Source organism: Monodon monoceros, unplaced genomic scaffold (genome assembly GCF_005190385.1).
Source record: "Monodon monoceros isolate NGI ecotype Baffin Bay Population unplaced genomic scaffold, NGI_Narwhal_1 Super_Scaffold_21, whole genome shotgun sequence".
Classification (NCBI taxonomy): Eukaryota; Metazoa; Chordata; class Mammalia; order Artiodactyla; family Monodontidae; genus Monodon; species Monodon monoceros.
Genome location: NW_021703778.1, coordinates 93,102,525 through 93,129,926, shown reverse-complemented (window position 1 = coordinate 93,129,926; position 27,402 = coordinate 93,102,525). Strand labels below are relative to the sequence as shown.

General features: G+C 39.7%; 2 protein-coding genes across 4 annotated transcripts in view; one reads left to right on the top strand and one right to left on the bottom strand.

Moving 5' to 3' along the window:
* Positions 1-3,668, top strand: part of FAM98B (family with sequence similarity 98 member B) — a 35,094-nt gene extending 31,426 nt beyond the window's left edge. Inside the window, exon 8 of the mRNA XM_029239606.1 lies at positions 1,698-3,668. Coding sequence (XP_029095439.1) covers positions 1,698-2,039 — 342 coding nt within the window. The 3' untranslated portion in view covers positions 2,040-3,668. The remainder of the gene's footprint in view (positions 1-1,697) is intronic.
* A 1,837-nt stretch (positions 3,669-5,505) lies between these two features.
* The window catches only part of RASGRP1 (RAS guanyl releasing protein 1), an 86,643-nt gene continuing 64,746 nt past the window's right edge, over positions 5,506-27,402 (bottom strand). The window contains exons 9-18 of one of the 3 annotated variants that reach the window (XM_029237241.1): positions 25,969-26,244; positions 24,389-24,469; positions 19,777-19,881; positions 18,819-18,928; positions 17,956-18,100; positions 17,192-17,228; positions 16,311-16,463; positions 15,948-16,166; positions 15,093-15,478; positions 5,506-8,095 (exon numbers count right to left, since the gene is read on the bottom strand). In XM_029237241.1, coding sequence (XP_029093074.1) covers positions 7,961-8,095; positions 15,093-15,478; positions 15,948-16,166; positions 16,311-16,463; positions 17,192-17,228; positions 17,956-18,100; positions 18,819-18,928; positions 19,777-19,881; positions 24,389-24,469; positions 25,969-26,244 — 1,647 coding nt within the window. In that variant the 3' untranslated portion in view covers positions 5,506-7,960. The remainder of the gene's footprint in view (positions 8,096-15,092; positions 15,479-15,947; positions 16,167-16,310; positions 16,464-17,191; positions 17,229-17,955; positions 18,101-18,818; positions 18,929-19,776; positions 19,882-24,388; positions 24,470-25,968; positions 26,245-27,402) is intronic. The other 2 variants (XM_029237239.1, XM_029237240.1) reach the window with 2 other exon arrangements.

The window sequence follows — 27,402 nt, the reverse complement described above, 5'->3', positions numbered from 1 at the left end:
CTATGACAAACTACTACAAAAGAGCAAGAAATCAGAAGTAAGGGATTTGGGTAATTTTAAAACATCGTTTCTCAGTCAATGCAGTGAGAAAGGTATCCTGTATCAAGGGATGGCTGTATGTAAGGTCAGTTTGCTAATTATTGCTAAGTTAGGCACCAGTGTTTGGGCCTTCCTGCTTCCATTTAAGACCAACCTCCTCTCTTCTTAAAGTGTTCTGTCTTTAAATATGTTACTTAATGTCTTGCATCAGGTTATAAGCTAGTCTTGATGGATCAAGAGTTCTATTTCTTTAAGTGACATTGCCCATCTCTTTTCTGAGTTTGTAATTTATAGTCTAGTTATTTGAGGGCAATCTTATTATGAGATCTTGGAACAGCGTCCCTGTATATCCACCCACATAGCATGTTTGGTGGAGAGACCAATGAAGATAATAACCAAGAAAAAAGCTACTGATATTTTTTGGATTTGGTAATTAGGATGTTATTGCTGACTTTTAAAAGAATGTTTGCTTCTTCGAACCTTGTCCCACAGTGAGGATGTTGTCTGAGATTTTGTCTTTCATTTATGACATGAAGTAGTAAACCATGCTTTTGATTAGAGAATCAAAGGAATTAGAACACAACTGATTCATAGATCATTTTGGTTGAGGCACTTCTGGTTTACCTTCTTTCCTGAAAGAGACTAGCAGGAAGCTATTTGCTTCCTGTTGGTCTCTGTACATGGGCATATAAAGTAGTTCCTTTCTACAGAAAGTTGGGGACTTAAAGCAAACTCTTCCTTGGTTTATCCTTCAAAGCATTATAAAGCATGGTTAAGGAAGTGTATCAAGTCTCTCTTTTCTCTATAACATAGTAACTAGTATCATTGAAAGTTAGTGAGCTTAATTTCTCATAAAAAAGGAATAGTTCGGGCATTCCTGGTGGCGCAGTGGTTGAGGGTCTGCCTGCCGATGCAGGGGACACGGATTCGTGCCCCGGTCCGGGAAGATCCCACATGCCGTGGAGCGGCTGGGCCCGTGAGCCATGGCCACCGAGCCTGCGCATCTGGAGCCTGTGCTCCGCAACGGGAGAGGCCACAACAGTGAGAGGCCCGTGTACTGCGCAAAAAAAAAAAAAAAAAAAAAGGAATAGTTCGTTGAAAATCCTTGTATCTCTTTACAGTGATAACCTTGGATTATAGCCATTATGTTCATCTCTGACTGCATTATACCCACATGTTATCATATATACTTCATACTCTGTTGAAATAAAATGTGCTCAGAAATAGTCTTTTATTGGATAATCTATTACCAAACCAATGGCAATAGAAAGTCCAGAGTTGTTGCATAAACAGATATGAAGTCACTTAATGTAAGGTATGTATTTTATGTATATTGTAAATGTTTTGCTAAAAAAATTTCTTAGTGTGATGGGTAACTACATTTGTTATAAAATTTGCTAAACAAATTTAAACAAGTCCTTAAGTTTCAGAAATATTCCCCCACATTGCTTAAAAATAACAGCACATTGTGAGGAATTTGTCACACATCACATTTGTATTTTCAATATTAATTCATACTGCTGTGTCTGATACTTTCATGTCCCTAAATAGTTGACTTCTGTTTCATTAGAACAATAACTTCAATATTGCTTGTATCCTTTATGTAAATTTTAACTTTTAAAATATTGGAAACTGAAAGAAAATATTTCTTTACACAGGTGCTGATGGGAAGGGTGCCTGACAGGGGAGGACGGCCGAATGAAATTGAACCACCACCCCCTGAAATGCCCCCTTGGCAAAAGAGACAAGAAGGCGGCGGAAGGGGTGGTTGGGGTGGTGGAGGTGGAGGTAGAGGAGGTGGTGGGAGTGGAAGAGGCGGTTGGGGAGGGGGAGGGGGAGGGGGGTGGGGTGGAGGTGGAGGAGGGGGTGGTAGAGGAGGAGGTTTCCAAGGCAGGGGAGATTATGGTGGAAGAGGGGGCTATGGAGGAAGAGGGGGCTATGGAGGAAGAGGTTATGGAGATCCATATGGAGGAGGTGGTGGTGGATATAGAAGATATTAAAAGCTACAGCATTTAGATAGCAGGCTTACTTCTTAATAGATACATTAGGCATAGTGTTCTAAATAACTACTTGAATGTCATCTTTGAAGTAAACACCATGTTAGATTCCCTGATGATATCATTCTTGAATTGGGTTTAGTATGTAAAGAGCATTGTTTTATACTACTATTTGATCTCTTAGACAAAGTGATGATTTTTTCTGTATTCTGTGTACTCTTGAGCATGTTATATCTTTTTAAAAAACAAAAAAATGAGCAAAAATTATTTTTAAAAGTGTAAATATATTATTACCATCAAACTTGGAAAATAGAAAGTATTTTATTGTCATGATTGAATTTAGATTGTCACCTGTATTTTATTCAGGTCTGAAACACGTAAATGACCCCACTTGTAGTGGAAAGGAATATAGACTATTGCCTCATCTGTATTCCTGTGGCTGTGTTTTGTGTTTGTTGATCCTACTTTACAAAATAGGGAAAGGGACTGATTGATAGTTGTGTTCAAGAGGAAGATTTCTTGACTTTTTCTTTCTTTTATATGAGCAATTCCTCTGGCCAGGTTTGTGTTAAAATTCCATTAATTGAAGCTGAAGTCTGGTTTTTGCTATGCATATTTATTTTCCAACTGGATTTGAAATCTATATGGTTTTGTTTGACAGTAGAATTAAAGACTGAGGTCAGAATTACTCTAAAGGGACAAAGACATGTACTAATTTTACATGGTGGTGTGAAAAATATTTCTGTAAATTGGTTTCTTCATCATTTGTGCCATCACCTTAGGCCTCCGAATATTAAAAGGCAGGCTGCACTGTGCTACACAGGATTAGGACACTCATATCCAGTTTCAGTAGATCAGAGGTAGGGCCAGGGTATCCCGTGGTAATTCTGAGTCTCAGCTAGATTTGGGAAACAAAGGGTTGGGGAATGATTAAATGTGGTTTGGTGGTTGGAGCAGTCGAAGGCTTGGGAATCAGAAGTTGTGAATTCAAATCATGGCACTAGTCCAGGGGTGCTATCGGTTGAAATGGCCATAGCTCTCAAGGATTAATTTGTCCTCATTTGTCAAATAAGGAATGTGATACTTGTGCCTTCTCAGGTTGTTTTATAAAGACCTAAGTACAAGTCCAATTTGTTGAGAATTTATAAAGGCCTGTTGTGAATGGTTTAAGAGGTGCCCCAAGTAATGCATTTTTCTCTTAGTGTAGAGAGAGAAAAAGATAGTCACATAAATGTTTTCAATCCCACTTTAAAATCTGTAGGCGCCTGGTCAACTCTTGTGCATAACAACTTTCTGTGGTCTAACCAACTCAACAGATAGAAGGCTGAGTACCTGTGGACAAATGGTATTTGATATTTGGCAGTGTTATTCTTGTTGTTGTTTTGTTTTACAGTAAACCCTGTGGAGAAATCTAAAATAATGTTAAACCTTCACATATTGTGTACAACGCAGTCTTGGCCATGTATTTTTCCAGCTAACCCTTCGAGGAAATTTGTTCAGGATAGGAAAACATAAATTTTTTGGTTATTCTTAAGCTTAGATTTTTAAAAAAATTTTACATGTAATGAAGAGACTTAATTTCATTTGTGATAGTTGAAGAAAAGCCTTTCCATATTAGGAAACACTTTTATCAGTAGCTATGAACTCTGAAAAATAAATAATTTTAAAAAAATATATACGCAAAGAGCACTGGAGTAAAATATTTCAAAAAAGTTATTACTTAAACTGTTCATTTAAAACCTTTACATTTCTGCTTCATTTCTTTTCAGGAGCTTTAGTTGCTGATACAGGATGGGTTTACAACTACTTTCAGTTTCTTTTATTACTAAAGGTTTATGGCTAATAATGGTAGAAACATTAGTTTATTAATTTCTGTAAGATTTCTTTGTACCTTCATAGGAGTGCTGTTGGGTTATCTGCTACTCACTGTAAATGTTATCCAAGTTTAGCACTTGCTCCTGGAATCTTGTTGGAGCCGGAACCACTCTTATTTACACATTCCTATAAACTTCACTTGAATGAAAAGCTGAGTGGTCTAGAACCTAATATCTTATTCTTTCCTGTGAGGTAGGATTTTCATGAAAATCTTCTTTCAGTAAAAATTTCTTTCATAGAAAAGTTTGCTAAGCAATATCTAGAATAGCAATAAGGCAATTTGGGGCCTTAATGTGAAAGGCCATATTGTGAAAATGCTTTTATAAATTGAATGCAATACAAATGCAGAGTACGATGAATGGCACTTCACTGCTTCCTAAAATGTAACACCTCCTTCTGTGCCACCTCTTCATCATTCTTTTTTGCCTAGTTCTTAATTTTATTTTTTCCTACTACCTCATTTTCCCTCCCCTGTTTTCTTCTCTCTGCCTTGGTCTATCCTGTGGTATCTAATAGCACCTATAGACATGATCTTACTGGGAGTTTCTGGATTAAAGAAGTAACTGACCTCTTACCTGGATTTGTCCACCCATACATAATTACCACAACATTACACATAAGCTCTCGGTAAAAGAAGAGATGAAGTATTTCCTTTTAACCTGTTCCCTTGTGTTCTGCAGATCAGGGAAATCTTGCCTCACTAAAAAGAAAAAAAACATTTTAAACCAAAAAACATTTAATTACCTTTCTGTGTGTCAAAAAGAAGGTATGATAACCCCCAAAATATTTGTGATGGAGAATGTTCTGAGGAATGATACGATCTATACCTTGTAAGGGGCACAGGGTAGAGAGATTTGGAGTGGGAATTGTGGGTGGAGGAGAGGGTAGGTAGTTTAATCTCTCTTCTAGGGCCAAGTTGTCAGTGTGACTTCATTGTTTTGTATGAAGGACTATGAAATGCCAAAATGATAAATATACCACATCCAAGTGTACCAGAATACATTCCACCATGGAATTTGAGTGATTGGAATATGTCCCTGTTCTCCCCTCCCCCCACCCCCCTTCATTGGTCTAGTTAAACAAAAGTTGGCTGATCATTAAGGAAAAATCACAGCTATCTCTACTCACTCTAGATAATCATGAGCATAAATGAATTGCTCTGGGTGATCTGTCCACTAGATTGAACCATCCTCTACCAATTCCATCCATAGTTTCAAAGTTTCTCTTCTTTACTTGCTTGTTTTCTTAGATAGAACTGTGGAATTAAAGCTGAAAGCCACAGGAATGACAACCTCAGATTTGTCTCCTTCAGTGTTAAGTATTTGTAGATATAATATTGGGGGATCACTGTAAGTCATTATGCAATAAGATGGGAAAAGGTTGAATATTTCTATATGTTACTACTTCATGTTATAGAAAGATTTAGAAAAATGTATACTGAATAATTAGTTGCTTTGCTTTTCCTTTCAGGAAGACTCAGTTTGGTTTGGTTAACAGAAGTAGGGAGTGGTCTCAGCTGTCGATTATAGTAAAAATTCAGGTGAGGCTTCTATATGTTCATGAACTAGAAGAAACACAGGACATCTATGCCGTAGGGATCCTAATGTCTTTTATCATACAAATATTACACAAAGAAAACTTACATTAGGTATCAAAAAAAACCCACCTTTACAATCTGTACATTTGTTTTTTCCTTGCAGTTCTTTTACATTATACATCTTTAAACAGAAATTCACATTTGGCCAGTAAAACAGCAAATCAATTACCAAAGAAAATAAGAAATGACACTGTTGTTAACAAGATTTGTCCTTGTTTCAGCAGATAAATATATGCCCAAACTTATTTCAAGTTGATACAAGACACAAATTTGTATCCTAGGCTTGACGAACAAAAAATTTGTTTCATATTATTTCTGTAGATTTCATTAATCCCATGTAGTTCAGAGCAAATAATATTAATTTATACACTATACTTATTTGGCCATTGCTGAACTGTAAAGACTTGTGGTGAAACTACTGCTTCCTATCCATTTCAGTGATAAATTCTGGAATGCTTGAGACTTTCTAGCTATGTTAATTTGACTAATTAAGGAGACTGTGACCTTTTGAATTCCTCTAGATCACAAATTATTTACATAGAAACTAACCTGGGCTCTGTATTTTGGATCCTGGGTAAGAAGAATGAAAACAATTTAATTGTGTTTCAGAACTATGCTTAAAGAAATTGCATTGTACCGTCTTTGGTCAGAGGAAAAGAATAGGTGAAGAATGTGAATTTTAAGGATGATTATAAACTCATGTTTGTTCCACATAAGGTAAGTAAGTAGCAAAGTACTTCTTATAGGATTATATACCAAGTGGTGGACCTAAGCAGCCCTGCCATGGGGATTTCTGAGTTTGGATTTAGAAAAAGGTAGATTTGTGTGTAAAGTGATTCCTTAAAACACTAACTGAAAGCTAGTCACTAGCTTTTTCACTAAAGCTCAGTTCAGTACAAGGAGGTATGCAAATGGGAACTGGTCTTTCATCAAAGAAACTTCTTAAATGATATGAATTCTCCAAGGAAGCTTATACTATATATATAATTTGTTTCTGATTAAGACTTGGTGTTGTTGGCTTTAGGTTTGGAACTTTTGGTTGCTGAGATTATATGCTTGGCAGTTGGTCAACTTGTGTATGAACTTTAAATCAGCTTGGTGTCAGGCTTTCCAAGCATGGAAGGTAAGTTCTCCCCACCAAAAGAAAATGATCATATGAATTTTTTTTAGAGAAATAGAGAGTCTGACAAAGAAGTTTGTGAATAGTTGCCCAGATAATTAAATGAGCCCATTTATCATTAACCTTCATTAACAGAAGACTCACAGGACTCTTGTGATTTTGCCAAACAATACAATTTACATTCTGAGCAATTTCTTGATCTTGTAACAAACTGAACTTCGTGAATTTGTGTACATGACCAAAAGTCGTTTAACTCACGCATTTTACTAAGGAAGAAACAGAATTCCAAGCCACATGCATGACTGATGTTGTATATACATAATATGTACATATGTACATGCTGTCAGCTGTTATTGAAGCCTCTGATCCAATTAGCTTACTTCTAAATAGTATTAATAGTGAAGACAGTACAAGCACAAATTCAGTTCAGAAACTTCAAGAAAAAAAAAAATAGGATGGCATATGAGAGTTAAACATTTTTAAAAAGCCATAAATTCTTCATTCTATCCAGTGTAGATTATATGAGGGACAAACATCATGTTTGCGTTATGTTTTAGCTAATTAGCCAGCCATGTGTAAGGTGCTAATAGCCACATTTCCAGGTACTTAACTTGGCTACTTCTTTTATGACTCAGACTAAAACTATGAGTTGACCTGTAACTGGATGATGTCATGTTGTTTAATAGTCCCTTCCTGCTCTCCCCAAATTTATGGCTACATCTCTAGAAGTTCTCTTCTAGGTAGATATATCCTCATGTGTGTAAGAACGTAGTGAGGAAGAAGGGGAAAAGGCAAATTGATTAGATCTGAGGTAGTGAAGTGGGAACCAGATTTGTAAAGAATGCTGAAATATAGAGGAAGCGATTCTACTTTTGGAATGTGAGTATTTTTCCACTATAAGCAAGCTTTGGATGGAACAAAATAAATGCCTCAGGAAAAAACGGGAAGGAAACAAATTCATTTTCCAGGGATTTTAGTTCTAAGGAAGAAGCAGCTGGGCAGGCCACATAGAAGCTATCTTGTCAGAAAACTATAGTCATGTTTTTTATCATGCTTTTGATATTAGTCCCGGGGGGGGGGGGCGGAATTCTGGTATGAATGGCAAATACTTTGCATTCTTCAGCTTTCTTCCCTTTGATTCAACTGGCTGGAAGAGAAAACCATACCGCACAGTTGGAATCTTTTAAGTAACAAAAGAGTAACCAGCTTTCCTTCTTTAAAGTACCCTTTTGAAAGCCAGTCAGTCTAAGGTTTCCCAGGTCTTTGTGTTAAGAGGTTTAGGAAATGAGATCTCTGATACACTCTGCAGTTTGTGCTGCTTGAGTTTCTGGGCTAAGAACAGTCACCCTGCTCCATCTGAGCCAAGACATGATTGCTTCTTGCAAGCTGGAGGGTTTCTATCTTCTTCTGTGCATATTTCAGTTGGATCTTTAGAGCATTATTATCTGCTTTCAGGGTGTTTATTTCCTTAAAAAAAAAAAAAAAAGAATGAGGTATGTTAATAAAGCAGCAACGAATGGCAAATCAGTTACAGTACTGGGAGTACTACACTTGTTTGGCATCTGTTCAGTGTGGCTGAGAATTAAAAAGTGTTTTCAAGGCACGTATTTTGCCCTGAATAAAAAATAACACATTAAATATCAAATGAGCATGTGTAAACAACAATTAGTTTTGTTACATCAAAGATGTGATTGGCTAGCAGGCAGAATAAACCATTCCTGGGCAATAGATGAATAATGAGAAAATCTTTGAATATTGTGTAACAGACCTAAACTTGGCAGAAATAGTCTTGGTCAGGTCTGAGGTATGAAAGCAGTGACTTGGAATTCTATAAAATGTGGTATTATAGTTCACATGCAATATTACATATATAATCATATTACATATTTTCTCCTCCAAATCATTGAAAACTAACAGACTCTTGAGAAAGATAAGAATTTTATCCCATCCCTGTAAACTGGGATTTATTTAATTTGCAGTGACTTAGTTATAGAGGCAGCTGTTGATTTCCAGTGTTGCAAGTGGCAGAATTTCATTCTTTGTTTATGGCTGAGTAATATTCCATTGCATGTATGTATATGCATATATATATACATACATCTTCTTTATCAATTCATCTGTTGATGGACACTTAAGTTGCTTCTATATCTATATCTATACATCTTCTTTATCAATTCATCTGTTGATGGACACTTAAGTTGCTTCTATATCTTATCTATATCTTAAGTTGCTTCTATATCTTGGCTATTGTAAATAAGAACATTGGGGTGTGTGTATCTTTTTGAATTAAGTGTTTTCATTTTCTTTGGATATATACCCAGGAGTGGAATTGCTGGATCATATAGTAGTTTTTTTCAGTCTTTTGAGAAATCTCCATAGTGTTTTCCATATTGACTGCACCAATTTTCATTCCCCCCAGCAGTGCACGAGGGTTCCCTTGTTATCTTGTGTTCTTGATGATAGCCATCCTAATAGGTGTGAGATGATATCTCATTGTGGTTTTGAATTGCACTTCTCTGATGATGGGTGATGTGGAGCATCTTTTCATGTACCTGTCGGCCATTTGTATGTTTTCTTTGGGAAAAAAGTCTATATAGTTCTTTTGTAATCAGATTTTGTTGTTATTGAGTTGTATGAGTTCTTTACATATTTTAAATAACTCCTTACCAGATATATCATTTGCAAATATCTTCCCCCATTCAGTTGATTGCCTTTTCATTTTGATGATGGTTTCCTTGCTGTGCAAAAGCTTTTTAGTTAATGTAGTCCCATTTGATGATTTTTTGCTTTTGGTGTCGTATCCAAAAATTTATTGCCAAAGACCAGTGACAAGGAACTTCTTCCTTCGTTTTTTTCAAGGAGTTTCATAGTATCAGGCCTCATGTTTACCTCTTTGATCCATTTTGAGTGAATTTTTATCAGTTGTGTAAGATGGGGGTCGAATTTCGTTGCTCTGCATGTGCTTATCCAGTTTTCCCAACAACATTTGTGAAGAGACTTTCCTTTCTGCTTGGGTGCTCTGGGCTCCCTTGTTGAATATATTAGTTGACTGTATATGCAGGGGTTTAATTCTGGGCTCTTTTCTGTTCCATTGGTTTATGTGTCTGTTTTTGTGCCAGTACCATACTGTTTTTATTACTGTAGCTTTGTAGTATAATTTGAAATTAAGTGTGGTACCTCCAGCTTTGTGCTTTTGCATCAGGATTACTTTGGTTATTCAGGATCTTTTGTGGTTCCATATAAATTTTAGGACTTTTTTTTCTATTTCTGTAAAGAATTCCATTGGTATTTTGATGAGGATTGCATTGAAGCTATAGATTGCTTTGGATAGTATGGATATTTTAAGTCTTTTAAAAAAAAATTTATTTTGTTGAAGTCTAGTTGATTTACAATGTTGTGTTAGTTTCTGCTATACAGCAAAGTAATTCAGTTATACACATATACATATTCTTTTCCATTATGGTTTATCACAGGATATTGAATATAGTTCTCTGTGCTATACAGTAGGACCTTGTTGTTTATCCATTCTGTATGTTAATAGTTTGCATCTGCTAATCCCAAATTCCCAATTGACCCCTCCCCCACCCCCTCCCCCCTTGGCAACCACAAGTCTGTTCTCTGTGTCTGTGAATCTGTTTCTGTTTCATGGATAAGTTCATTTAGGTCATATTTTAGATTCCACATATGGTAAGTGATATCATACGGTATTTTTCTGACTGACTTCACTTAGTATGATAATCTCTAGGTCCATCCATGTTGCTGCAAGTGGCATTATTTCATTCTTTTTTATGGCTGAGTAGTATTGCATTGTGTATATATATATACCACTAAATCCATACTATATCCATTCATCTGTTGATGGGCACTTAGGTTGCTTCTGTGTCTTGGCTGTTGTAAATAGTGCTGCTGTGAACAGTGGGGTTCATGTATCTTTTTGAATTATAGTTTTGTCCAGATATATGCCCAGGAATGGGATTGCTGGATCACATGGTAGTTCTACTTTTAGTTTTTTAAGGAACCTCCATACTGTTTTCCATAGTGGCTGCACCAATTTACATTCCCACCAACAGTGTAGGAGGGTTCCCTTTTCTCCACACCCTCTCCAGTGTTTATTATTTGTAGACTTTTTAATGATGGCCATTCTGACCAGTGTGAGGTGGTACCTCATTGTAGTTCTGATTTTCATTTCTCTAATAATTAGTGATGATGAGCATCTTTTCATGAGCCTTTTGGCCATCTGTATGTCTCCTTTGGAAGGAAAGAATTCAGGTCTTCTGCCAGACATTTTAGCAATCTTAATTCTTCTGATCCATGAACACAGGATGTCTTTCTGCAAAGTCTTGTAGTTTTCATTGTAGAAATCTTTCATTTCCTTGATTAAATTTATTCCTATTTTATTGTTTCTGATGCTATTGTGAATGGGAAAGATTTCTTTTTCAGATGTTTTGTCCTTAGTGTATATAGAAATGCAACTGATTCTATAAGTTGACTTTGTATACTGCAGTTTAACAGAAAATGTTTATTAGTTTCAAGAGTTTTTTTTTGCTTAACCTTCAGGTTTTTCTATATACAGACTCATCATCTGCAGACAGTGACAGTTTTGCTACATCTTTCCTGATTTGGATGCTTTTTTACTTTCTTGTCTTGCCTAATCGCTGTAGCTGAGACTGTCAGTACTTTAGGTCATATTTTAGATTCCACATGTAAGTGATATCATACGGTATTTTTCTGACTGACTTCACTTAGTATGATAATCTCTAGGTCCCTCCATGTTGCTGCAAGTGGCATTATTTCACTCTTTTTTATGGCTGAGTAGTATTGCATTGTATATATATACCACTAAATCCATACCATGTCTTTATCCGTTCATCTATTGATGGGCACTTAGTGGTGAGAGTGTTCTTGATCTTGGTGGAAAAGCTTTGAAATTTTCTCCATTGAGTATAATGTTAGCTGTGAGTTTGTCATATATGGCCCTTATTATGTTGAGGTATATTCCTTTTATCCAGTCTGAGCAGGGTTTTTATCATGAAATTTTGTCAGATGTTTTTCTGCATCTGTTGAGATGACCACATGATTTTTATCTTTCATTTTACTAATGTGATGATTACATTTATTGATTTGCCTATGTTGAACTGTCTTTGCATGCTAGGGATAAACCCTACTTTTCATGGTGTATAAAATCTTTTTGATGTGTTCTTGAGTTCAGTATGCTAATATTTTGTTGAGAATTTTTGCATGTGTAGTCATCAGTGATACTGGTCTGTAGTTTGGTTTTCTTGTAGTTTCCTTATCTGGCTTCAGTATCAGGGTAAAACTGCCCTCGGAGAATGAGTTTGCAAATATTCCCTCTATTTTTTGGAAGGTTTTAAGAAGGACTGGTGTTAATTCTTTGAGTATTGGGTAGAATTTGCCAGTGAAGCCATCTGATCCTGGGGTTTTCTGTGTTGGGAGGATTTTGATTACTGATTCAAAGACTTTGTTTGTTATTGGTCTGTTCAGATTTTGTTTTTTTCTTGATTCAGTCGTTTGGTTGTGTATTTCTGTAAACTTATTCATTTCTTCTAGGTTATCTAGTTTGTTGGCATATAATTACTCATAATAGTCTCTTATGGTCCTATGTATTTGTGTAGTTAACACTTGTAATGTCTCCTTTTGTCATTTTAATTTTACATATTTGAGCCTTCTCCCTCCCTCCCTTTCTTTCTCTCCCTCTCCCTCTCTTTCTGGCTGTGTCAGGTCTTAGTTGCAACACGCGGGATCTTCGTTGCAGCATGTGGGACCTTTCATTGCAGCGCATGGGCTCCAGAGCACGTGGGCTTGGTTGCCCCACGGCATGTGGGAATCTTAGTTCCCTGACCAGGGATTGAACCTGTGTCCTGTGCATTGGAAGGCAGATTCTTTACCACTGGACCACCAGGGAAGTCCCTCTTTTTTCTTAGTCTTTTTTCTTAGTGTGAATAAAGGTTTGTCCATTTTATTTATCTATCTTTTGTCAGTGTACATGAAGCTTTGGTTTGCTGTGGCACAACTGGCCGTTTTAAGGGCAGTTACTGTTAAATGATTATTCACAATCGATTTTATCTTTTTTGTCAGTCCTTTCTATTTTTTTTTCTGGTCTCTATTTTATTTATTTCCAGTCTGATAGCAGCAAGTTGACGTGGGGCAGGCTCACCAACTCCCTTGGCTTCACAGCCCTCTCTGAGGTCCTGTGAAGCTATTCTCTTCTCTGAAGAACAGGTGGGTAGAAATCTACTGGGTGGTCTGATGTAAGGTGTAGAGTCACTTTTGTTTGTTTATGAATGTCCAGTTTAGCTGTAAATAAAAGGAGAGAGAAAAAAGGAGCAACACATGCCACTGTGATGCTGATGTTACTGGTCTTCAAGACTTTGAATCTCGTGTTTTTACCTTACTTATACCATACTGATTACCCCCCAAAATATGGGGGGGTAATTTGGGATACATGAGTTGTTTCTCAACATAAATTACCTAGATAGCTGTCTGGTAGCTACTGTGTAATACTGAGTATTTGCTATGTGCCAGGTACTGTGTTACATGATTAATAGAGGTGGATATAGTATCAGACTGGGGATTTGAACCCAAGAGGCTTTGCATTTTCTTTTGTCCTGTGGTGGCTTAGAGGTATACACATACTTAAAATAATGTATAATATTTATTAATTATAATATGAATATTACATATTATTTTAAATACTCTAAAACATACATAGTGAATTCTGGTCCTTAGGTCCCAATGACAAGGATAAAAGTAAAGAGGGTTTACCAGCTCTGGTATTACTGGGTAGGAATGAATACTGGACCTAACTAACTCAGTCACCTGAAATCTTTCTACCACCCACTTCTTGCAGCAAGAAGTCACTGTTGCTAACAACTACATTGCTCCTTTTACACGGCATGTAAAATGTCAGGATCTGAAGCAAGTTGTAGAGCGCATGGACTGTATTTTACAGAGGACCAAACAGGTCACTGAGTTTATCAGCAGGAGTAAGAAATATCTGGGGCTAGAAGCACAGATCTTTGTCCCCAAGACTGAAGTTCTCTCTACTCTATCAAGTTCACTTTTCAAGGTTTCTTTCATTGTTCTTGAAAGTTGATTCTGGCTGCTTCTGCCCCTAGAGAGGGCTTTGTGTCACCTGCATCGGAAGATGTTCTGATTGATCCTTAAAGCATGTCTTAAAATAGTCTGAGTGACTACTTTTAATCCAGAAAATCTGTTCTTTTCTCAAGCGTTCCTCCTAATATTATGTTTTTGTTCTAGGCACCAAACCAGGAGTTTCACGTACATTATCTAACTTGTTTCTTCAATTCCTGGGGGTCTGACAGGGAAGGTGCAACACTGAGGAGGACCAGGTAGGGAATCCTGAGAACCTCTCGGGCAGTTTTACTATGTAGTGTGTAGAATTATGTAAGGAATTCTAGCCAGCTAGATGTTGGTTTTGTGTTTGTACTGATGGATAGGCCTCCAAATGATGTTTTGGGGAAAAAACGCAGACAGGCCTTACCCTATCTTTGGTAAGAAACCACTGTCCCATGACAAGAGGTCTGTCTAAACCAGCTCTCACCCTGAGCTTTGTACTCTAAACAAAAAGAAGTAATTAGTGATGACCCTATGGAATTGAGTATTTGGACAACTGCCTGTTGTCCCCAGTTGTCCTAGCTTCTACTTTCTTTTTTTCTATTCTTAACCTTATCATTCCCCTTCTCATCAAACCTTGGCATCATATTCTTCTTGGTAAACCTTATTTTGTCTTTTCTAATACCTCCATTAGATAACTTATGATTAGGACATTGTGAGCCTAACAGATAAAAAGCAATTCTGCTACCACAACTGTTACCATTTACTACATTATATTGCTATAGATTATAATCAATGGTGCATTTTCCAACTACTGTTGATTTAGCTGTGTGTGTGTGTATGTAAAATCAGCCCAGCCCCTGATGTTTTAGAGAAGAGTTCCCTCATTCTGTATTAAGAAGGAGGCTTTTTCTGCAGTGAGCTAAATACTCCCTTCCTTTTTCTTGCTAGCACGGTGATCACCTCCTTTGAGGAAGATGTCCAGGCAACCATGAGGCCCCCAAAGACCTCTAGGGAGGGAGGATTTAGGCAACTTGCTTTTAAGTCTAGAAAAAGGGTGTGGTGTCACCACAGTAAAGCTGATCAATAGAAAGTGGTTTTTCTCAAGGAGCCTACTGTGAACAGAGGTTTGGGCCCTGGTACCAACACTTTGAGATTGTACCTTTATGGCAATAGGAGCCCTGTCTATCCTGTCCTAGTTACATAATGTGAACCAGGGCCCCCACTGGTTTCTTTGAGACAAAGCAGAATCCTTTTTTTTCCCCTTTATCTTTCTAATAATCAACCTGGTCTGAATCTTCAGTTTACATGTTCTTCCCTGGTTTAGCCCCACTTTTCTCAGAGTCTGAAAAAAAGGAAAAGAGGGTACCTGTTCCAGCTCTTGGTAGGTTGGGAGTCTGAGGTGACGGAGCTCCTCCTTTGATTTTATGAGGGATTCTTTATTCTCCCACTTGACAAAAGCCCGCTTTCTGACCAAGACTGGGCTGGGGCATGGAGATGTAGTGCTGGGAAGTACATACAGAGTATCCTGGGCCGTCTTCCTTGGGGAAGCTAGCACAAAGTGACTGGAAGGGCCCTCACTGCCAAGCCAAGACAGTGCTTCGGTCTGGGTGGCCTTGTGGGCAACAGTCCTCTTCAACCGAACAGAAATCTTCTGTGAGGACACTCCCATGAGCATGATGGTCCGATCCTTACTTTCCTCATTGTGTTCCACAGCCTCCCCATTAGGGAATGTGAAAGGTCCTTCCTCTGGTGCTGTAGGAAGGTACGTGACATGTTAGTACTTTGGCTCAGAAGAGCAGAGACTCAATATTGACACATTAGTTTCCTTATTAAATGAGACTTTTCTTATTGGTACAGGAGTTCCGTAGGCCCAAAGTGGACTCATTTTCAAGCAGGCGGGTAAGGGGGCTTAAATCCAGGGGCCTTGTTGGCCAAGCTATGGCCACTGGTGTCAGGCTGCATCCACCCTGAGGAAAGGCCATCCCTTAAAGGCTCCTTTTCTGTTGCTTTTTTCTATTTGCTTGCTTTCTTTTGCTCCCCAAAAGGTAGCGCGCCTAAGATTCCGTCCCAAGCTTTCTGTATGTCTAGGGTTTATATTTACCATTTAATAGATAACAGTGATAACCAGTAGTCGTTTTTTTCACTACAAGCAGACCTTGCCAAATAGCACTTCTACAGCAATTTTCATTTGTTGCCCATGATACACCTATGTTTAACCTACCTATTAGTCTACTTCCTGGCAGTCCTCCTCTTGTCACTATTGGGCAAAGCTCTGGGGACTGGGGAGAGATGGTCTGGAGAAGAGAAACCTCTAGGTGCAGCCCCTTTCCAGGCTTCACTCTGAGGCCGCAGACCTTCATGGTGCTCTCTGCCACTTTTCTCCCAAGAAAGTCTGCATTGTGTGTGACAGAATTGTGGTGTCCACAGGTGAAATGGAACTCTTAAAATACAGGGTGCATAATATACAGGCATGTTTGTGGTGGTTTTTATTACAAGTAGGAAGGATAAAGGTAATCTTTCCTCCCCGAAAACCGTATTCTTCTACCTTCACTTCCCAAGATGAACATTCCCAGTGCTTGCTTACCATGGTGCAGATCTTTGGCTCCCAACGAGCAAAGGTTGGACGTTGGCCCCACAGAGGTGCTGTTCTCTGTGGGAGCTGTTGAGTTCTTGGCTCGCTTCTTGCACTCGAACACAACCAGGTCTTTGCATTGTTTGTGGCAGTTCATCCCGCAGTCTGTGGACAAGACACCCCGATCAGGAAGTCTTTCACTTTCTCCTCCAGGGTCTCAAGACCACATGCATGCAGTGCTCTCGTCACACATGCCTGTCCTGTCTTCTGGAGCTAGGACACTTAACACTTCTATTGAACTTAGCATTCTTCTCACTGGGTCAACCCTGGATCTCACAACCTTGTCACAGCCCTTATGAGTCTGGGAATCAGAAGTGGCATCCTGCTCTCCTAGACAGAAGTGGTGTTTTTCTTGGTCATCCTGCACATACTGCCTACTCTATAGAGACCCTCTGGAGGCTCCCAGCTGTTAGGTCTTATTCTTTCTTCCTTGCAGTAAAAGGTCTTTTCTCCTTTACTCCTGAACTTTTCTAGTCATAAGGAAGGACAATTATCCTGGGATATCTACTGATAAAAGGAAAGCTGACAAGGGCCTTTGGTAATCACTTATCTTTTGTTTCAGAAGTGATTCTGTGCCTGTCTTTGGGGACCCATGACCATATGAGAGCATAATCTACCAGTCATCCCTATTTCCAGGGCAAACAAAACAAAGTGAGGCTCTTGTAATGAGCTGCATAACTAGTCACCCAGATTCCTCTCTTTGTGGTGGCAATCACTCTCAGGGGGTGCTCTAGGGAAGCCAGTTTGAAGATGAGGTGTGCTGAGAAGCTGTGGACTGAATGGACAACTACTATGGGTAGAGAGACAACACACTGGACAAAGCTGGGCCTTACCTTTACACCGATACCCTTGTTTGATCACTCCCCAGAGCTGTGGGACAAAGAAGAGACAGTTAGAATGCACCACAGGTCCTTCATCTACCTGGTAGGAGGCTAGACATCCATTCTTTGTTTTCCCTCATTCTACTCTACCTCAAGTGGGAAGGAAACCTCATTTATCTCTCATGTGTCTTAATCCCTCCTGGCCTTAAACTGAAAACAGGAAAAGTTTGTGCTGATCAGAGGTAAATGTTCTCAAGAAGCTTACTACAGTGGATTTATGACCCAGGCCTGAAGTGGATGAATCACAGGACAAATAGGCTTCTTGAGACTCCAAACTAAAGAGCAAGTATACAGAATCCTGGGGTCACGAACTGAGTTTAGGAGGAAACTGTTGGTTGGGGTGGGACAGGGGAGGGGCAGAGCCCAAGTGACTTCTTAAAAGGCAGTTCCTTTTGAAGGGGTGAGGATGTCTCATATTTCTCTTTTCTAACAGCATATGGATATAATACTTTAAAAGTATATCCCAAATTCAACATTTCCTCACCATTTATCCCAGGCCTTTCTACCAGAGGAGAAAATAAATCAGGAAGAAATGGGAAAAGATGAGTGCAAGTAAAACCCATGCATTTGAGGACGAGGTTATTGTAGGTGTTTGCTTAGGCTCTAGGCAGGAAGAGTTGATAAAGGTGCATGAGGTCTGTACCTGGCTTAATCACTTTAAACTGTCTCATAACCCTCCCCACATTCAACCCCGAAGCACTCTGAGGACAACTCACAAATCCAGCACAGTTGTCACAGAAAGTGGGCTTCAGGTAGGTTGTCTCTTGGAAGTTGTGAGGAAAGCCCAGGCCCAGCTTGGAGTAGATGGAGCTGGCCCTCATGAAGTAGGCAGTGATCTCTTCTCTGCTGATGAGACCTTCCCTGCCCGCAAATGAGAGAGAAGGATGTGAGCGGGGCTGGGTAGCAAGGCAGCTTCTAGCCTTAGAAACTCACTCTCTTTTTATCCTTGAGGGGTAGTACAGTATGTATTACCTGACACTTACTTCCATGAGCCCTCCTCTTAATAAGGATGTCTGGGTAGCATGTGTAAGGAGGTGAGATGGCATTACTCATTTCCACAGAGTCACTCTTCAGCTAAACCAGGTTTTCCTAACTAACTAACTTAACCACTATCCACAAGACTTGAAAAAGAAGTGATGGAAATGTGGGTATAGGGAAATATATCTTATGCTGAGGTTTCTGACTTTAGACAGCACCTACTATATAACTGTAACCCACCAACCACACATTTCTCTGGTTTCACACAGAGAACCAACTTCTTGAGAAAAGTTAGTAAATATTAGTTGTTCCTCATAATCTGTAAGGACAAAGCAAGAAGGAAGACTAAACTTTTTCTTACTTACAGTTGACTAGACTATTCCTAAACTGGCAGAATTATGGAGTCTTTGCATTTAAAACATGCATTTTTCATGGTGAAGCCGGACAGGCATCTGCTTGATAATGGCTCTCTTAGCACTGAGATTCATTAAGTGACCACATCAGCAACACATCTGAGTTTACAAATTCTTCTAGTGACACACCCATAAAGCGTTCTTACCAACAGGTTCACAGCCACCTATTCCCATACACAAACCCTCACCTGTCTTTGTCCATCACACAGAAGGAAAATGGAAAACTCGCAGCAATCTTTTCAAATTCTTCCTGGGAAATGTATCCATCCTGGTCATGATCATAGTTCTTGAATACAGACTGTGAAAAAGGAGTTTCTTTGGTGATTACGAAAGAGAAACCAATCATAGCCAAATGACAAAGGGGCCAGAACACCTCAGTCTGAGTGAGAGGAACAAGGAAACCTGCTCCTTAAGCTGCTGCCGAGATTCAGTGGGTCACATCCCAGGTCTCTGCAGGTACCAGCATCTGGAGGGTGGCCAGATGCTTTCAATTCCATTAGCATGTCAGTATGCCCTCACCCCAGCTGCCCTGTACTCCTAGGTCACTGCACTGAGGGATGTTCCCCCTTCACTCTGCCCTTTCTTCACTGCACAGCTCAGATTGCCACTTCTCTGTGTAGCTTCTACTAACAGCCCAGTCGGAAGTGCTCCCTACCCCCTCTTAATCCTCTACCAATTGTTCTGTCACTTGCTGGCTCGTTCTTTTCTTGTTACACTGGAATGGTCCACAGGATAAATGTAGGAATATGAAGGTAGGTACCCCTCCTCAGCATTTAGCACAGTGAATTGAATCAAGCAGTGTAACACTTTTCAGTTTTAGATTCTCATCACCCTTACTTACACTCAAATCTTTTCCAGCCTCTCTCTGTCCCCAAATCAACTGACAACCTTTAAATATATGATCTCTTGCTAGGCCTTTAAGAGGTACACCTCCCCCCAGAAGAGGCAAAGTGTGTTGGCAAAATGTAACTTCTGAACTGTTCTGCAGCCACAATATGAGAAGTAACTGGTTCCCTGTGCTCACATAGGAACGAGTTTCAAGTTTCTTACCTTTGTGTTTCTACCACTGTGCTCCCCTCTCCCCACACACAACACTAAGCCAGGCAATGCCTTGCTTTTCATCTGTGCAAACACAGCTGTACTTACATCCACCATCCTCTGGACATGTTTGCTTATGGTCTTTGGATCAGGTTTGGGAGATACTCCAGAGGCCCAGTCCACAACTACTGGTGGCTTTGAAGGTGTTAGTGGCTAAAATGAAATATTCAGAGAAATCCCCATGACTATAATGCAATGCTATAACCTTAAGCTCCTTCCTTTCCCATTACCTGGTAGCTGCAGCTGTGGGCAACCCTCAACTATGTGCAGTGGCAAGGAGCAGAGGGCCCACACATAACTGAAATCTAGAACAGTAACCTTGGCTAACACAAGTGTTGTGCTTTACAGTTTACAAAGAGCTCCTCACATACATTGTCTCCATCTAATATAATTTAAAATTTTCAATATGCCTGGAGTTTCACTTCCCTCTCTATTAAAGCTTTTGTTGAAGCTATCGACAAAGAGTAAAGTAGATCATTTAAATTTTCTCTCTCTAAAGCAACTACAGAAAGAGGAACAAACAAAACCCAGTTAGTAGGAGAGAAATCATAAAGATCGGAGCAGAAATAAATGAAATAGAGATGAAGAAAACAACAGCAAAGATCAATGAAACTAAAAGCTGGTTCTTTGAAAAGATAGATAAAATTGATAAACCTTTAGCCAGACTCATCAAGAAAAAGAGGGAGAGGGCTCAAATCAATAGAAATGAAAAAGAAGTTGCAACTGACACCACAGAAATACAGACTACTACAAACAACTCTGTGCCAATAAAATGGACAACCTAGAAGAAATGGACAAATTCTTAGAAAGATACAAGCTTCCAAGACTGAACCAGGAAGAAACAGAAAATATGAACAGACCACCAATCTCAAGTACTGAAATTGAAACAGTGATTTAAAAACTTCCAACAAAAGTCCAGGACCAGATGGCTTCACAGGTGAAGTCTATCAAACAAAAAAAAAACAAAAAAAGAGTTAACACCTGTCCTTCTCAAACTCCTCCAAAATATTGCAGTGGAAGGAACACTCCCAAGCTCATTCTAGGAGGCAACCATCACCCTGATACCAAAACCAGACAAAGATACCCCCCGACCGCAAAAAAAAGAAAGAAATTACAGGCCAGTATCACTGATGAACATAGATGCAAAAATACTCAACAAAATATCAATACTAGCAAACCGAATCTAACAATACATTAAAAGGATCATACACCGTGATCAAATAGGATTTATCCAGGGATACAAGGATTTTTCAATATCTGCAAATCAATCAGTGTGACACACCACATTAACAAACTAAAGAGTAAAAATCATATGATGATTTCAATAGATGCAGTTAAAAGCTTTTGACAAAGTTCAACACCCATTTATGATAAAAACTCTCCAGAAAGTGGGCATAGAGGGGACCTACCTCAACATAATAAAGGCCATATATGACAAACCCACAGCTAACACCATTCTCAATGGTGAAAAGCTGAAAGCATTCCCTCTAAGATCAGGAACAAGACAAGGATGTCCACTGTCTCCAGTTTTATTCAACATAGTTTTGGAAGCTCTAGCCATGGGACTCAGAGAAGAAAAATAAAAGGAATCCAAATTGGAAAAGAAGTAAAACTATCACTGTTTGCAGATGACATGATACTATACACAGAACATCCTAAAGATTCTACCAGAAAACTACTAGATCTTATCAGTGCATTTGGTAGTTTCAGGATACAAAATTAATACACAGAAATTTCTTGCATTCCTACACACTAACAATGAAAGATCAGAATGAGAAATAAAGGAGACAACCTAATTTACCATCGAATCAAAAGAATACCTAGGAATAAACCTACCTAAGGAGACAAAACACCTGTACTCCAAAAACTGTAAGACACTGGTGAAAGCAACTGAGGATGACACAAACAGATGGAAAGATATACCATGTTCTTGGATTGGAAGAATAAATATTGTCAAAATGACTATACCACCCAGAGTAATCTACAGATTCAATGTAATCCCTATCAAATTACCAATGGCATTTTTCACAGAACTAGAACAAAAAATTTTAAAATTTGTATGGAAACACAAAAGACCCCAAATAGCCAAAGCAATCCTGAGAAAGAAAAACGGAGCTGGAGGAATCAGGCCCCCTGACTTCAGACTATACTACAAAGCTACAGTAATCAAAACAGTATGGTATTGGTGCAAAAACAGAAATATAGATCAATGGAACAGGATAGAAAACCCAGAAATAAACCTACACACCTATGGTCAATTAATCTATGATAAAGGAGACAAGAATATACAGTGGAGGAAAGGCAGTCTCTTCAATAAGTGGTGCTGGGAAAACTGGACAGCTATGTGTAAGAGAATTAAATTAGAACATTCTCTAACACCATACACAAAAATAAACTCAAAACAGATCAAGACCTAAATGTAAGGCTGGACACTATAAAACTCTTAGAAGGAAACACAGGCAGAACACTCTTTGACATAAATCGCAGCAAGATCTTTTTTGATCCACCTCCTAGAGTAATGAAAATTAAAAAAAATAAACAACTGGGACCTAATTAAACTTAAAGGCTTTTGCACAGCAAAGGAAACCATAAAAAACAAAAACACAGCCCACAGAATGGGAGAAAATATTTGCAAATGAAGTGGCTGACAAAGGATTAATCTCCAAAATAAACTCATGCAGCTCTATATCAAACAAAGCCACAAACGACCCAATCAAAAAATGGGCAGAGGATCTAAATAGACATTTCTCCGAAGAAGACATACAGATGGCCAAAATTCACATGAAAAGATGGTCAGCATCACTAATTATCAGAGAAATGCAAATCAAAACCACCATGAGGTATCACCTCAACACTGGTCAGAATGGCCATCATCAAAATGTCTACAAACAATAAATGCTGGAGAGGGTGTGGAGAAAAGGGAACACTCTTGCACTGTTGGTGGGAATGTGAATTGGTACAACCACTATGGAGAACAGTTAAAAGCTAAAAATAGAGCTACCATATGATCCAGCAATCCCACTCCTGGGCATATATCTGGAGAAAACCATAATTCGAAAAGATACATGCACCCCAGTGTTCACTGCAACACTATTTACAATAGCCAAGACATGGAAGCGACCTGAATGTCCATTGACAGAGGAAAGGATAAAGAAGATGTACATATATATGATGGAATATTACTCAGCCATAAAAAAGAATGAAATAATGCCCTTTGCAACAACGTGGATAGACCTAGAGATTATCATACTAAGTAAGTCAGACAAATATCATATATCACTCATATGTGGAATCTAATTTTAAAAATGATACAAATGAACTTATTTACAAAACAGAAACAGACTTACAGATATCAAAAACAAACTTATGGTTACCAAAGGGGAAATGTTGGGGGGAGGGATAAATCAGGAATTTGGGATTAACATACACACACTACTATATATAAAACAGATAACCAACAAGGACCTACTGTATAGCACAGGAAACTTTACTCAATATTCTGTGATAACCTATATGAGAAAAGAATCTGAAAAAGAATGAATATATGTATACGTATAACTGAATCACTTTGCTGTACACCTGAACGGCAGGTACACTCCAGTAACATTAAAAAATTTTTTTCCTCTCTGTTCTCTACTTACTATTTAGTAGAGACAAGGATGAGGAGAAAAATAGCTAAAAGGCAGGAAGACACGCAAGAAAAAAAAACAAGAAGTGAGGCCTAGACAAGCTGAGATGGAATCCATTCCTAAGTATCTGAGACTTGGCCCAAATTAAAATCTCTTCAAAAAATGAAAGAAGGTCCCCTTTTCGTTGGAATGCCCTCCAACACCCTGAAACCTGCCGAATATGTTCAGTAAACATCTTTGGTTACAATAGTATGCTAGAACTTGGTCTTTCTGTATAGAAACAATGAAATTTAGCCATCTGAACAGATAAGCTGAATTTCTCATGTACAGGCAACTCTCTGCCCTTGAGTACCACTTGCTTTGGAGCTGGGGAGCTGCCCAGGAGACTGTGGGGATTATTGGTTCTTCAGAAGGAAGACTGAAATTATTTCACCTGCCTGTAGGAAGCCAGGGCCAGATAACCTGTAAAGTCCCTACTGTGCAGCCAGGACTGTGCACAGGACTTCTCATCATAAGAGGTCAAAAGACCCAGCAGACTGCTCTTCCTGACCCACGTGAATACAAGATGTGGGGGCTTTTCCATCTACCAAGTTGAAAGTCTTCTGAAGCTGAGCATCTGATTAATATACATATCATTATCATCAACAAATCATGAAGAGAAACAACTGCCTTGAGGACACTTTATAATTAATAGGAGGGAGAGGTCACTCCAGCCCACCATGCTATATCCCTTCTCTAACTAGTAAACCACTGGCTGATTCCCCCACTCCCTCTGACACTCATGGCATGTAGTTATTTACTGTTCACATATTAGTCTTATCCCCTCGAGTTGTGTACAAACTCCTTATGGTCAGGAACTATTCCTAATACATATGCTGAAGCTTTTCTTATTCCTAGCACAATGTTGGGCACATAGTAAAAACATAATATGCTTTTTAACCTGAACTAAAGTCCATTCCAAGATGGATGACCTTGATGAGAGGCTTGTAAAGCACCTGTTACACATGGGAGTCTTAATATGAAAAACTCACTGGGGCTTTGTGGTTCCTGGGTTCCCGGGCATAAGAAAGCTCGTAGATTTCGTCTTCAGTGTAGTAGAGATCTAGGGATAACTGCAGATCAAAGGAGAACAGAGTTAATTGCTAGGATGCTGTTTGCCTTTCCCAGGGCCGATGTGTTTCTTTCTTGGTTCTTCCTCTCTAGTGGTTTACCCTTTTAGGCTGTAAGTCATTTGTTTTTAAAAATTCACAAAATTTTGGGGGTATAACATCTACTATTGCAGTAGGGCAAGCGTTAGTTTTTGTTAAAATATTTTTAAACTTTGGAGAAGTCTCAAGATGCCCACTTTTAAATTATGGTTTAATAGCTAAGCTTCTAGGCAGAGCTTAGGCCGAAGGCCCTATCTAGTCAGATGGTCCACACCTCACGTGTTCTCTCCCAAAGCAGACGGATGATCTGAAAGGACAGTTTGCATGGCCTGATACCATTAAAATTTGATTCCAGCAACAGAACCCAGTTTAAATGATAATAGGTAATCTCAAACAATATTAAGAGTTTCATATATCTTAGAAAAACTTTAGAGGAGAGAGGTCTTAGAAATAATCTTGTTCTTAATCTGGATTCTATGGATGGGCTTCAGGGGGTTCAGAACTCAAAAACATCCGTATTTTTGAGTATATATGGCTTACGTATATTTTGGGAGGGAAATGCTTAGTTTTCCTCACAGAATTTGTGAACCAAGAAAGTTAAGGTTCAGTGCCTCTTTCCTCAGATGATGCTGTCTAAGGCTGAAACTAGCCAAGGTCACCTGGACAATTAGCAAAAGGGCTGGGATTAGACACCAGCTGGATGCAAAGCCTGAGGCACTATCAGAATAATCCTGTGAGGTAGGAAGAGGCTACAGTGATTATTCCATTCTGCAAAAAAAGCAGATTAAAAACTGTCTAATTTTAGAACTGAAAGAGAAGGGAGAAGTCATTGCAGAGATGAGTCCCTCTGATTTTACAGAGAAGGAAACAGAGAGAGTTATGTGCCCACAGTCAGTCACACAGCTGGTGAACTATAGAATCACAGGTCTGGAAGGGAGTTCATCTGATCTCACCCCCCACCCAAAGTGCAAATCCTGGTCTCCTGCATCACTACAAGTGTTCGCCTGCCCTTGGCTTAAATGTCTCTGGGATCCAAGCCAGTGGTAGCAGGACCCAAATAATGAACCTATTTTTTTCTTTTTTTTTTAAACTCAATGCCTTGTCCTTTTTTTAAATGAAAACCGACTGTCTCCAATCTCTTACCAAGCCTTGTATCCTGATTTGCTATCAGCTCCTCCCAGAGAGCTTAGGACTGGCTTTTGTAGGGGGAGGGGAACACTCCTAGAGGTCCAAAGGGCATGGTGCTTAAGAGCACAGCCCCGGAGTCCCACCACCCGGGTCTGAGCCCAGGATCTGCTGCTTAATAAGTGTGGCTTCTGGCAAGTTACGTCTTTGTGCCTCAGAATCCCCATCCATAAAATGGAGGTAATGATAGTATCCACTTCATAGAGTTCTTGTGAGGCTTAACTGAGCTGATCTTTGATGAGGTAGCGCTCAGTAATTTGTCTCCCATGGAGCCTTACCGTCAGCAGGTGCACCAGGTCCTTGTTGGCCTCCAGGGGTGGGGCCACCTCTTGCAGCTGGACCAGTTCATTGATATGATTGTAAAGGGCCAGCAGCTTGTGGACGTTCACCTTCCCCTCCTCCAGATAGTCGGGCATGGCTTCATACAGGGAGATGAGGTCCTTGAGGTGTACCCCCAGGATGGGGATCTTGAAGTGGGTGCACTCCCCGTAGGCACGCCGGTAGTTGTCATAGTTTCTGCAGGAGGACAGCAGCTCGGTCATCTCACCCAGAACCTACAAAGCAGAGGAGGGGAGCCAGTCACAGGTACCATCCAGGCAGGCTGCGTTTCTGCAGCGGCTGCCTTTTACTCTCAGCTCCTACCATAATTTCACCCCGTCCCTGATTTGTCAGGCAGGGGGTGGTCCACCTAAAGGTGTAGATTCTGACTCCCCAGTTAAAACTCCAGCTTATGTCAAACATCGCAGAGTAGATTTAGAAAACGCAAGGTGTGCTTTACTACATAACTGGAAAATTCTAGATGAGGTTTTATTTACCATTTTTATGCTAAAATTGTTCTTTAAAAAAATAAGTAAGCACACGATAAAAAAGATTTAAAAAGTACAAGAGTATACAGTGCATAGTAAGTGTCTCTCTGACCTCTACCCCAAGCCACTCAGTCCCCTTCCCTAGTGTCCTCTGAATGATTCCAAAGACACCGCACCGCATAACACTTCAAGTGTGCTGCCCACGCAGCTGGCGCGGGGAAGCGTGTTTCCAGCGTGGCGCTTCAGTCACCTGTCAAGTGTTGTTATTCCTTATGCTGCGCTCTGTGGGCCTTGGCTCAGTGAGTCTCAAGATGGGCCTATGCCTAGGAAGCAGGCGACATTCCACCCATGGACCGAAACCCTGGATAGGGAGACTGAACAAACTAGACCAATTCCCAGCAATGGACCTGAGAGAGGACGAGGCAGAGGCCGTGGGGGGCTCTGCGTTAGAGCCTGTGCTCTGCCGTGGCCAGAGGGCACGTGGTCGCTCCCAGCACAGCAAGGGCACAGCCAGGTCTGCTGTTCCTTCCAGTGCACCTGCTTTAAGTCAGCACGCAGTTCACAGAACCCCACCCCCGTGTGTGGTGACCAGCCTTCTCAGAAGCAAAGACAGGAAGGAGAGACTCACGTCACAACACAAAACAACCATTTTAAACACTGTGCTGGAAATTCCTGTAATAAAATCGTGGCCTAAAGAAGTACCCTTTCTCCCGATGAAGAGCTTGAGGTCTGGGAGTCAGCCCCCGGCAGCCATGTGGCTGCCAAGAGAGCCTCCTCACACACCTCTAGGAAACAGGGCGCGCGAGTGTGGAGTGTGGGAAATGCTCACAAGACGAGAGACTAGCAGCAAAGATGACAGGTATTTTTGTTCCCCTTGGAAGGTGACATAAACTACTGCCCGACACT